The sequence below is a fragment of the Myotis davidii genome, unplaced genomic scaffold (assembly GCF_000327345.1).
Source record: "Myotis davidii unplaced genomic scaffold, ASM32734v1 scaffold819, whole genome shotgun sequence".
Classification (NCBI taxonomy): domain Eukaryota; kingdom Metazoa; phylum Chordata; class Mammalia; order Chiroptera; family Vespertilionidae; genus Myotis; species Myotis davidii.
Window position 1 is genome coordinate 225,345 of NW_006291486.1, and position 12,238 is coordinate 237,582.

Genomic DNA, 12,238 nt, shown 5'->3' on the forward strand with positions numbered 1-12,238 from the left:
TGCCACAAGATCAGAGTGCAAAAAAATACAAGCCAAGCTTCTAAAGGTCTCATCACATTGTAACCTGAAATGAATTTAAAACTAAATAAGAATATGGTCTCAAGGCAATCTAAGTATATTTTTCTTAATGCTTATACTGCTTTTTAAATACTTCATCTATGGTTATCTTGATTGAAATAAAGATTTTTTCCAAATAAATAAATTTCCATATCTAGACATTGAAATGTAAAATATACAAGAAGATAGGAGTGGAAACAGGATAGAAATGTTTGTCTCAGAAGGTATCAATTGGAAAGAGAATAAAGGATATAATGAATTATACTAAAGAAAAGAAAATACCACATAACTCTCAATATGTGACTCAAACTCAAGGAATTTAAAGTAGATAAGAGAACTGAAGAAAAGAAAATGCCTTTTTCACTACAAGCTACATATAGAGAAAATATATATGTCTGTATACTTTACCCTTGTCAACAGGGTTTAGTTTAAATATGATATTTTGAGTAATTATTTCAATCACACACTTATTTTACATCAAAATAAGTATATTTTATACACTCTGGATTGAATGAAAATAACAAGTAATTTTAAACCAGTCATTTTTATTATTCATTTTCCAACCTGCAGGCCACATCTTGGGGTTTCCTTTCATTTCCCTGTTCACAAACCTCCTTCCAAATGACTACCATCTTTTAAAGTATGTAGTTCAGAATCCCCTAGCCTCTGATAGCTAGCTTATTTAAGGTTTCACTATAGCTGTGGAAGAGGCCGCTCCTTTAGTTCTATATGGTTGACACTCTATATTTCAATAGTAGAAACCTATTCAGGAACAGCAGGCAATGGAAAAGGCCCTTCAAATTTTGGATTCTCTTTTAAAGTCACTAATTCTGGAACATCTATTGTTATGGAAGATTGAAATTCAGTAGATAAATTCTTTACCAGAGCCTCATCTGCAGGAGGTGTTGTAGATGGTGAAGACTGAACTTCATCAATGGAGTGTTTTGAAGAGATATTTGAAATATTGGCCTCTTCAGATGATGAAAGTTTTTTGAAAACAGAGACAATTTCTGAAGTAGTTTCTTCAGTTGGTGGAAGATGAAGTTCAGCAGCGATCTTTTCAGTTGGGGCCTGCTCAGCTGGTGGAGACTTAACTTTCACTGGGGCCTCTGCTGCAGAAACCTTCTCAGCTGGTGGAGACTTAAGTTTCACTGGGGCCTCTTCTGACGGGACCTTCTCAGCTGGTGGAGACTTAACTTTCACTGGGGCCTCTTCTGCTGAGGCCTCCTCAGCTGGTGGAGACTTAACTTTCACTGGGGCCTCTTCTGCAGAAACCTTCTCAGCTGGTGGAGACTTAAGTTTCACTGGGGCCTCTTCTGACGGGACCTTCTCAGCTGGTGGAGACTTAACTTCCACTGGGGCCTCTTCTGCTGAGGCCTCCTCAGCTGGTGGAGACTTAACTTTCACTGGGGCCTCTGCTGCAGAAACCTTCTCAGCTGGTGGAGACTTAAGTTTCACTGGGGCCTCTTCTGACGGGACCTTCTCAGCTGGTGGAGACTTAACTTCCACTGGGGCCTCTTCTGCTGAGGCCTCCTCAGCTGGTGGAGACTTAACTTTCACTGGGGCCTCTGCTGCAGAAACCTTCTCAGCTGGTGGAGACTTAAGTTTCACTGGGGCCTCTTCTGACGGGACCTTCTCAGCTGGTGGAGACTTAACTTCCACTGGGGCCTCTTCTGCTGAGGCCTCCTCAGCTGGTGGAGACTTAACTTTCACTGGGGCCTCTGCTGCAGAAACCTTCTCAGCTGGTGGAGACTTAAGTTTCACTGGGGCCTCTTCTGACGGGACCTTCTCAGCTGGTGGAGACTTAACTTCCACTGGGGCCTCTTCTGCTGAGGCCTCCTCAGCTGGTGGAGACTTAACTTTCACTGGGGCCTCTGCTGCAGAAACCTTCTCAGCTGGTGGAGACTTAAGTTTCACTGGGGCCTCTTCTGACGGGACCTTCTCAGCTGGTGGAGACTTAACTTCCACTGGGGCCTCTTCTGCTGAGGCCTCCTCAGCTGGTGGAGACTTAACTTTCACTGGGGCCTCTGCTGCAGAAACCTTCTCAGCTGGTGGAGACTTAAGTTTCACTGGGGCCTCTTCTGACGGGACCTTCTCAGCTGGTGGAGACTTAACTTCCACTGGGGCCTCTTCTGCTGAGGCCTCCTCAGCTGGTGGAGACTTAACTTTCACTGGGGCCTCTGCTGCAGAAACCTTCTCAGCTGGTGGAGACTTAAGTTTCACTGGGGCCTCTTCTGACGGGACCTTCTCAGCTGGTGGAGACTTAACTTCCACTGGGGCCTCTTCTGCTGAGGCCTCCTCAGCTGGTGGAGACTTAACTTTCACTGGGGCCTCTGCTGCAGAAACCTTCTCAGCTGGTGGAGACTTAAGTTTCACTGGGGCCTCTTCTGACGGGACCTTCTCAGCTGGTGGAGACTTAACTTCCACTGGGGCCTCTTCTGCTGAGGCCTCCTCAGCTGGTGGAGACTTAACTTTCACTGGGGCCTCTGCTGCAGAAACCTTCTCAGCTGGTGGAGACTTAAGTTTCACTGGGGCCTCTTCTGACGGGACCTTCTCAGCTGGTGGAGACTTAACTTCCACTGGGGCCTCTTCTGCTGAGGCCTCCTCAGCTGGTGGAGACTTAACTTTCACTGGGGCCTCTGCTGCAGAAACCTTCTCAGCTGGTGGAGACTTAAGTTTCACTGGGGCCTCTTCTGACGGGACCTTCTCAGCTGGTGGAGACTTAACTTCCACTGGGGCCTCTTCTGCTGAGGCCTCCTCAGCTGGTGGAGACTTAACTTTCACTGGGGCCTCTGCTGCAGAAACCTTCTCAGCTGGTGGAGACTTAAGTTTCACTGGGGCCTCTTCTGACGGGACCTTCTCAGCTGGTGGAGACTTAACTTCCACTGGGGCCTCTTCTGCTGAGGCCTCCTCAGCTGGTGGAGACTTAACTTTCACTGGGGCCTCTGCTGCAGAAACCTTCTCAGCTGGTGGAGACTTAAGTTTCACTGGGGCCTCTTCTGACGGGACCTTCTCAGCTGGTGGAGACTTAACTTCCACTGGGGCCTCTTCTGCTGAGGCCTCCTCAGCTGGTGGAGACTTAACTTTCACTGGGGCCTCTGCTGCAGAAACCTTCTCAGCTGGTGGAGACTTAAGTTTCACTGGGGCCTCTTCTGACGGGACCTTCTCAGCTGGTGGAGACTTAACTTCCACTGGGGCCTCTTCTGCTGAGGCCTCCTCAGCTGGTGGAGACTTAACTTTCACTGGGGCCTCTGCTGCAGAAACCTTCTCAGCTGGTGGAGACTTAAGTTTCACTGGGGCCTCTTCTGACGGGACCTTCTCAGCTGGTGGAGACTTAACTTCCACTGGGGCCTCTTCTGCTGAGGCCTCCTCAGCTGGTGGAGACTTAACTTTCACTGGGGCCTCTGCTGCAGAAACCTTCTCAGCTGGTGGAGACTTAAGTTTCACTGGGGCCTCTTCTGACGGGACCTTCTCAGCTGGTGGAGACTTAACTTCCACTGGGGCCTCTTCTGCTGAGGCCTCCTCAGCTGGTGGAGACTTAACTTTCACTGGGGCCTCTGCTGCAGAAACCTTCTCAGCTGGTGGAGACTTAAGTTTCACTGGGGCCTCTTCTGACGGGACCTTCTCAGCTGGTGGAGACTTAACTTCCACTGGGGCCTCTTCTGCTGAGGCCTCCTCAGCTGGTGGAGACTTAACTTTCACTGGGGCCTCTGCTGCAGAAACCTTCTCAGCTGGTGGAGACTTAAGTTTCACTGGGGCCTCTTCTGACGGGACCTTCTCAGCTGGTGGAGACTTAACTTCCACTGGGGCCTCTTCTGCTGAGGCCTCCTCAGCTGGTGGAGACTTAACTTTCACTGGGGCCTCTGCTGCAGAAACCTTCTCAGCTGGTGGAGACTTAAGTTTCACTGGGGCCTCTTCTGACGGGACCTTCTCAGCTGGTGGAGACTTAACTTCCACTGGGGCCTCTTCTGCTGAGGCCTCCTCAGCTGGTGGAGACTTAACTTTCACTGGGGCCTCTGCTGCAGAAACCTTCTCAGCTGGTGGAGACTTAAGTTTCACTGGGGCCTCTTCTGACGGGACCTTCTCAGCTGGTGGAGACTTAACTTCCACTGGGGCCTCTTCTGCTGAGGCCTCCTCAGCTGGTGGAGACTTAACTTTCACTGGGGCCTCTGCTGCAGAAACCTTCTCAGCTGGTGGAGACTTAAGTTTCACTGGGGCCTCTTCTGACGGGACCTTCTCAGCTGGTGGAGACTTAACTTCCACTGGGGCCTCTTCTGCTGAGGCCTCCTCAGCTGGTGGAGACTTAACTTTCACTGGGGCCTCTTCTGCAGAAACCTTCTCAGCTGGTGGAGACTTAAGTTTCACTGGGGCCTCTTCTGACGGGACCTTCTCAGCTGGTGGAGACTTAACTTCCACTGGGGCCTCTTCTGCTGAGGCCTCCTCAGCTGGTGGAGACTTAACTTTCACTGGGGCCTCTGCTGCAGAAACCTTCTCAGCTGGTGGAGACTTAAGTTTCACTGGGGCCTCTTCTGACGGGACCTTCTCAGCTGGTGGAGACTTAACTTCCACTGGGGCCTCTTCTGCTGAGGCCTTCTCAGCTGGTGGAGACTTAACTTTCACTGGGGCCTCTTCTGTAGGAATCTTCTCAGCTGGCGGAGACTTAACTTTCACTGGGGCCTTTTCTTTAGGGGCCTCCTCAGCTGGTGGCGATTGCACTTCAGCAGAGATCTTTTCTACTGTCGGAGGCCTTACTTCAACTACAAAGTCATGCTCATATAAAAGTACTGGAGTATCTTCTTTGATTTGTTGACTAAATGAAGATCTGTTGGTACTTTTCTTCCTAATTTCCTCATTGCTACTTGTTGCAGGTTGAAATTCAGGATGCTCAGTAATTAAAGTCTTCCCTGAGGATTTACGTTTCTGCGCAGCATCCTCTGACTTTGAAAAAGAACTACTTGGACTGCCAATAAACATTTTTGATTCACCAAAGCTCTTCTGTTCTTTGTCTTCATCTCCAGTGTTAATGGTTTGATCAGATCCGTCTAATTTTTGTTGACCTGAGTGTTTGCTTGATGGAATTTCTTCTCCGTGAACACTCTCTGGAAATTCAGAAGCTGCTTCTCCCACAGCAGCTGGTTTTTCTTTAGGTACCACTGTTTCATCATCTGGCTTGGTTTCCTTGATCTCTTCAGTAATGATGTCTGTCTGCAAACATTTATCAGCCTTATCTTGCACACGCTTTCTCTTTGTCCAAGTTTGCTGAAGCTGAGAAGATAATCTAAGAGACTCATAGTTGACTCTGCTTTCAGGAATATTACTAATATTAAGGTTAGCTTTGGGGTCACATGGTTGTGGTATAGGCAAGAGACACTTTATCTCTGATATATCAGTCTGTTGGGATTTGTCTACCATTGGTTGGCTAGGTCTTCTTTTCTTTCGAATTTCTTGCCTCCCTGCTGAGATAGGCTGATCAGGTTCATCACTTCCTTCCATATTTAAAACTGCTGAATTTGAAATTTACTAACAGCTGGAATCACAATGTACCAAATGGTTAAGTTAAGCCTTTACTTTCCGTCATTAAGTGTTATTCGGTTGAGCTCTTTCAGAAAAAAAAGTAATTTATAAATTACTGAATTCTGCATTACACTTTTTGAACCCTACCTTACTAAGTAAGCATCTTTCTTATTTAGTCTCTACTGTGACTAAATCTCACTTCTAGAAGTTTTCCTCAAGTGTCTATGACATCATAGGCAATTCTCACTACAATGTTCCATCTATGGTAGTCCCAGCACTTTTTAACTTGGTAAACACTCATGGGAAATGGCTGCAAGAAAGAGATCTACTTTTGAAACATCAAGTTGAAAAAGAATCTGTCTATCATGGGAACATAAGTAAACTCCAGTATTGCTGCTGTCTAATAACTAAAATTGATGCTTTTGAACTTTCAATTCTGTTCTTTTCATCCTACTATCAAAGACAGTTAAATTGCAGAATTCACAATGCTGCAGGCTATTTTCAATTGTTGGAGAAAACAACTAACAGATATTTGACAATATTCAATCAATGTATGATTTTGTGGTTTGAAAGTTAATATTGTTTGAAAAATTTGAGTTCTGAGGACCATAACCTTGTAAACGCCTTTCTTATGTCTTTAACATTCAGCAACACAAGAATAGATAGATAGATAGATAGATAGATAGATAGATAGATAGATATAGATATAGAGAGATAGATATTCTTCTACTCCATTGTGATATATATATATATAGTATGCCATGCTACATATTTTTGTTTTCAACTATTTCAGAGAATAGTTTCATTCAAAGTTTGCCAAATAAGTAATGTTGAGTCTAAAGATAAATCAAGTGAAAAAATAATGTATTTTAATGTAATCACTACATATTCTGCTTAATAACCACATAGAAATGAATTCCCCAATGAAAATTAAAAATTTAAATTGAAGCTTTGAAAAACAGAAACTCCATTTAGCAAACTGCAAATGGCACTATATTCTATTTGGAATATAAATAAAACTTTAACTTATATGTGACAAAAATTTTACTAGAAAGATGAACATTGGTCAAAAGATGTACAAAACATATTTCTTTAGTCTAAAGAAAGTTCAAGAGGAGACAATAGACTTTGAAAATATAGTATAATCAAAAGAGAAAAGGTAATAAACATATTTAAACAATTATTATGACTTCATTAACCTGAAAATATTTTTTTAAATGGTGGCTCAGTTGGTTGGAGCATTGTGCTGTACACCAAAAAGATAGAAGGTTTGATTTCTGGTGAAGGCACACACCTAGGTATGGATTTGATACCCGGTCAGGGGCATTTGGGTGGCAACCGATGAATGTTTTTCTCTTACATCAATGTTCTTTCTCTCTCTCTCTCTCTCTCTCTCTCTCTCTCTCTCTCTCTTTCTCTCTCTCCCTTCAAGAAAAAAAAATCAATAAACATATCCTATCCTGAGGATTTAAAAAATGTTAATGCTGTATTGCCTCTAGGAAATATAAAAGTATCATTGAATAATTCCCTTTATTTGATACACGTTATTCATAACTATAGCTAGGTTATCTTAGCCAAATAAATGAGGACTTTCCACATTTTTTGACCCAGCCCCTAAAACACTCTCTGTCTCTTGGAAGGGATCAGTGAATATTTGTTCAGTGTCATCATTGGAGGAAAATTATTAGATTGAAGGAACCATTATTTAAAAAAATTCTGACTGCTTGTCTTTTTTTCCCTTTCTTTATTGATTAAGGTATTACATATGTGTCCTTATCCCCCCATTGCCCTCTCCCTGACTGCTTGTCTTTTATCTCAACTACTTCTGCTCTCATTTTTGTCTATTCTACTTCATTGTGTTATATCCTTCAAATAGTCATTTATAATTGAATTGACATAGGTTTTAATAATATCTGATACAGTTTGAAAACTAGGTTATTTATCATCCTCTTTGTGTCTAGTATTCCTTGCAATTGCATCTGTAAAATATTGCATGTGTATTTTATACTCAAGTTTCTGATATTTTATTTAGTATCTTCAGTGTCTATTTTGGGCCCATTTATAACAAGAAATAAGTGTCAAAAAGGGATTATAATAATTGAGTTAACATAACTGCATGTATCAGACTAATTTTGCTGCCACAACTTAAATAAAATTTTATCAAATTTTCCAGAGACATAAACTGAATTTCTAATTTAGTTAAATTAAATTAGCATTTTCCTATTCTTTAATATTTATATTTTTTTCATGCAGGAAATAATGAAAAGCTTCATCTTTTTAAATTATACACCAAGCTATCATAGTAAGCTGTCTTTTGCACTAGCTTATTTATAAAAGCAAATTAGCACACCTAAATAATCTGTTAAAATTTACTTGTGATTTCAAATAGAATTATGAAGGATTTCATGTAGCAGTTTCTCATCATATCTTTTAACATTCACAAATGCTACTTTTGCCCTGATGATCTGCCTAACCAACTAATCATTAATCTATGTTGTCAACTTAGGGTTTGGTGTTTTACCCCTTGTTCTGGCAACCACTCATAATTCAGCTCTCTTCACTTCATTTGGTTCACATCTTGAATTGTGTAGCCCAAAAAGATAAGTCCTAATCTCCTGCTAATGTGGCTTTATTTGGAAAGAGTCTTTCTGGATGTAATCAAGTTAAGATGGTACCATTATAAAAAGAAGAAAATTTTATTACAAAAAGACACAGAGGGAAGATGGCCATGTGACGATGAGGACAGAGATTAGAGTTATGCTTCAATAAAACAATGAACACCCAGAGATAATGGAAGCTGGAGGAAGCAATGAAAGATCCTCTCCTAGAGGCTTCAGAGGGATTACGGCCCTGCCAACACCTTCATCTGGGCCTCTACAGCTGTGAGAGAATGACTGTTGTTTTAACCCAGTTTGTGCTATTTTCTTATGGAAACCCTAAGAAACTAATACAACTTCTTTTCAGAGCCTCATATTTTTTAATCCTACCTATCATGCTGTACTTCTGACTCTTTATCAATCTCCAGAGCTAATTTCTTTATCTCTGACTCAGGTCTGGCATTTAGTTTCACACAATATTTGGCTTATTTCTATAATCATAAAACCAAAAGAATTTACTAAAAGGCCTCTGCCAAGTGATTTACATTTAATTTTACCAAAAACAAATTTGTTGAGTGGCACGTAATTTTATTTATAACTTTAATGGTTTTAAAAACTATTATTTTATAGATAGCAGAGATGTTTCAAATCAATATAAACCAAATATCTAAACTGTGACTTTTATGGCTTTGTTCTTAATTAAGTAGATCAAAGAAGATGAAGTCTGAAAAATTCCCATTGAATATGACAACTACTAAGTCATTGGTAATTTTAGTAAGAGCAATTTCAGTGTAAGGGTGAAGATCCTTTATAATAAAAGCCCAATATGCAAATTGTCCCCTCAACTGGGAGTTCTACCGGGAGTTTGACTGCTCACTATGATGTGCGCTGACCACCAGGGGGCAGCACAAACATGGCGGGCATTGGCGATGTGGCACTGGCAGTGGCAGCAGTGGAGGCGCTGCAGTCTCCAATGGACCCTGACAACAGCGGGACGTGGCAGGATGTTGGAGTGGGTGAGTAGGCAGTGGCAGGCCAAGGCGAGTGTGAGCAGGGGGCTGATTGCTCTGTCGATCACCCTGCATATGGTGATCAGTGGCGGTGGCAGGGTGCAGGAACCCTGGCCCCGACTGATCGCCCTGCAGATAGGAACCAGCATCCACAGGCCCTGATTGCCCAACTGGGGCCAGACCCCAGGCTGGGACTGGGAACTGGGGGTGAGTGGCAGCGACCAACCTCCTGCAGTGCCCGGCAGGTGCTGTGACCTCTTGCCAGCTACGCGGGGGCAGGGGTGACAGGAATGGAGGTATGATGAGAATACGGGGTGTCTGTCAAGCATGCTCTAACTCCCCCTGCTACCTTCCCCCAGGACGCCAGGGCTCTTCCAGATGAGCCGGGCTGTAGCAGTGAGGACCACAGGGGCCAGTCAGGCTCCCTGTGGGTTCATGTAGGAGCTGATCTGCAAGGCCAGCCAGGAAAGAGCGCACTGCCTGCCCAGCTTCTGTGTAGCACCAATGGGTGGCCTAGAGGCCCATGCTGTGCCCCGGCCCACGGCATCCAGCATCCAGTCGCACTTACCGCATCTCTGCAAGGGGACTCTGGCGCCATGACTCAGGCAGAGGGGGGAACACAGGGATTCCGGTGGCCCAGGTGCTGCCCAGGGCCCAGAGGTCAGCTGGGACCTGTCCTTCCATGCCAGGCACTCAATCACTGGCCAGGCCTAGGGACCACACCCATGCACTTATTTCGTGAACTGGGCCTCTAGTAGAAGACATAAAATTCTAAATCTGTGAATTAAAAAGCAACAAAATTAAAATATAATAAAAAACATGAAAAATAAATATGTGAAAATATCACAAAGAACTATACTTAAAATACTAAAAGATCTTAGAAATCAACATAAATATAACAATGAAATATTAACAAAGGACATAAGTAGAAAATGTATAGAAGGAAATAAGTGACCAATAAGCATATATAAAAGATACAATTTACTTATAATATTAAAATTAAAATAATACAAATGTAAAATTAGCAGAATTTTTTAACAAATATTTTTTTAAAGATAATACCCTACCTCCCAAAAAGGAAGCATATTATTAAATGGATGGTCCTACATTAATTACTAGCAGGAGTTTAAATTGATATAATCTTTATTCTGGATAATTTGAAAGTAAATATCAAAAGTTTTTTAAATGTGCATGCCATTTGCCAAAAATTCTACTTATAAGAAACTTAATTTTTGGAAATAATGGTTCCTTCAAGAAATATGTATTGAGAACTTATCTATTCCAGGAACAACTACTAGGTATTGGGGTGACAACCAAATACAAAAAGATATTTTTTCCTATTCTTGTGAATATCCCAGTCTAATGGAAGAAACTGAATAAAGAAGTATAAAAATTGTGAAAAATATTGCTAAGTTCTGAAGAAAGAATATACTTTATCCTTACCTAGAGTAAAAGGATTAAGTGGGTCTATAGGGGAGAGCATCTAATTGAGAAATCATCTAAAGGTGTAACAGGAATAAAATGCCATATTCTAGGAACTGAAAAAAAATCTGCCATGACAGGACAAAAGGCAAAAGTGAGCAAACAGCATTTATGAGATTTGCTTGAAGAAGTAGCTAGAGGCCTGATTATTCACTGACCCACAGACTCTCTGAAGTATTTTTAGTTTTGATATAACAATTGTAAATATTTGTGCACCCAACAAGACAGGACCTAAACATATAAAGCAACTATTAAGAAATCTGAAGGGATAAGTATACAACAATATAGTATAGTAGTTGACTTGATTACACAACTTATTTATTTACTAGAGGCCCGGTGCAAAAATTTGTGCACCAGTAGGGTCCCTCGACCTGGCCTGTGGGATTGGGCTGAAACCAATTCTCCGACATCCCCTGAGGGGTCCCAGATTGAGAGGGGGTACAGGCCAGGTTGAAGGGACCCCACTGGTGCACGATCAGGCTGGGGAGGCACTCAGGAGGTTGGCTATCTGGGGAGGTACCACCGCAGGGCTCCAGGGTGTGTCTGGCCCATCTTGCTCAGTCCCATATGCTGAACCCCAGTGGCAAGCTCACCTACCAGTTGGAGAATCTTCCCCTTGGTGGTCATTGCACGTCATAACAAGTGGTTGAGCAGCCTTAGCATATCATTAGCATATTATGCTTTGATTGGTTGAATGGACAACTGGACACTTAGCATATTAGGCTTTTATTATATAGGACTAGAGGCCCAGTGCATGAAATTCATGCACTGGGGGTAGGAAGGTCTCTCATCCTGGCCTGCGCTGTCTCGCAGTCTGGGACCCCTGTGGGGATGTCCACCTGCCAGCTTAGGCCCACTCCCGGGTTGATTGGGCCTAAGCTGGCAGTCAGACATCCCTCTGGCAGCCCGGGAGCCCTAAGCCACAGTTGGACATCCTTAGCACTGATGCAGAGGCTTCTGCCACCGCTGCTGTGCGCTCGCAGCCATCAGCCTGGCTTATGGCTGAGCAGAGCTCCCTCTGTGGGAGTGCACTGACCATCAGGGGGCAGCTCCTGCATGGAGCGTCTGCCCCCTGGTGGTCAGTGCGTGTCATAGTGACCAGTCATTCCCAGTTGTTCCACTGTTAGGGTCAATTTGCATATTACCCTTTTATTATATAGGATTGTTAATCCTCACCTGAGGATATTTTTCCCATTGATAATTTTGAGAGAGTAAGAGGGAGGGAGAGAGAAAGAAAGAGAGAGAGAGAGAGAGAGAGAGAGAGAGAGAGAGAGAGAGAGAAACATTGATATGAGAGAGACACATCAAGTGATTGCCTCCCACATCCACCCTGAACAGGGTTCTGGATCAAACCTGCAACCCTGGTACATGCCCTTGACTGGGAATTGAACCTGTGATTCTGCGGTCTGCAGGCTGACACTCTAACCAAACTGGCCAGGGCCACAACTTTTATTAATGGATGGATTATCAAGATAGAAAATTAATAAGGAAACATTGGACTTAAATTACACTTTAAACAGATGGACCTAAGGGACATATATTACTATTCCTTCCAACATCAGCAAAATAAACATTCTT

At 43.1% G+C, this 12,238-nt stretch overlaps 1 protein-coding gene across 1 annotated transcript; it reads right to left on the reverse strand.

Moving 5' to 3' along the window:
* Nucleotides 1-750: 750 nt before the first annotated feature.
* Nucleotides 751-5,550, reverse strand: FSCB (fibrous sheath CABYR binding protein). Its single transcript, XM_015564669.1, is given in 11 exon segments — nucleotides 751-819; nucleotides 883-945; nucleotides 1,216-1,239; nucleotides 1,315-1,395; nucleotides 1,495-1,575; nucleotides 2,920-3,132; nucleotides 3,193-3,261; nucleotides 3,448-3,516; nucleotides 3,787-3,885; nucleotides 3,982-4,059; nucleotides 4,672-5,550. Coding segments are annotated over 11 exon segments (1,725 nt in total).
* Nucleotides 5,551-12,238: the final 6,688 nt, after the last annotated feature.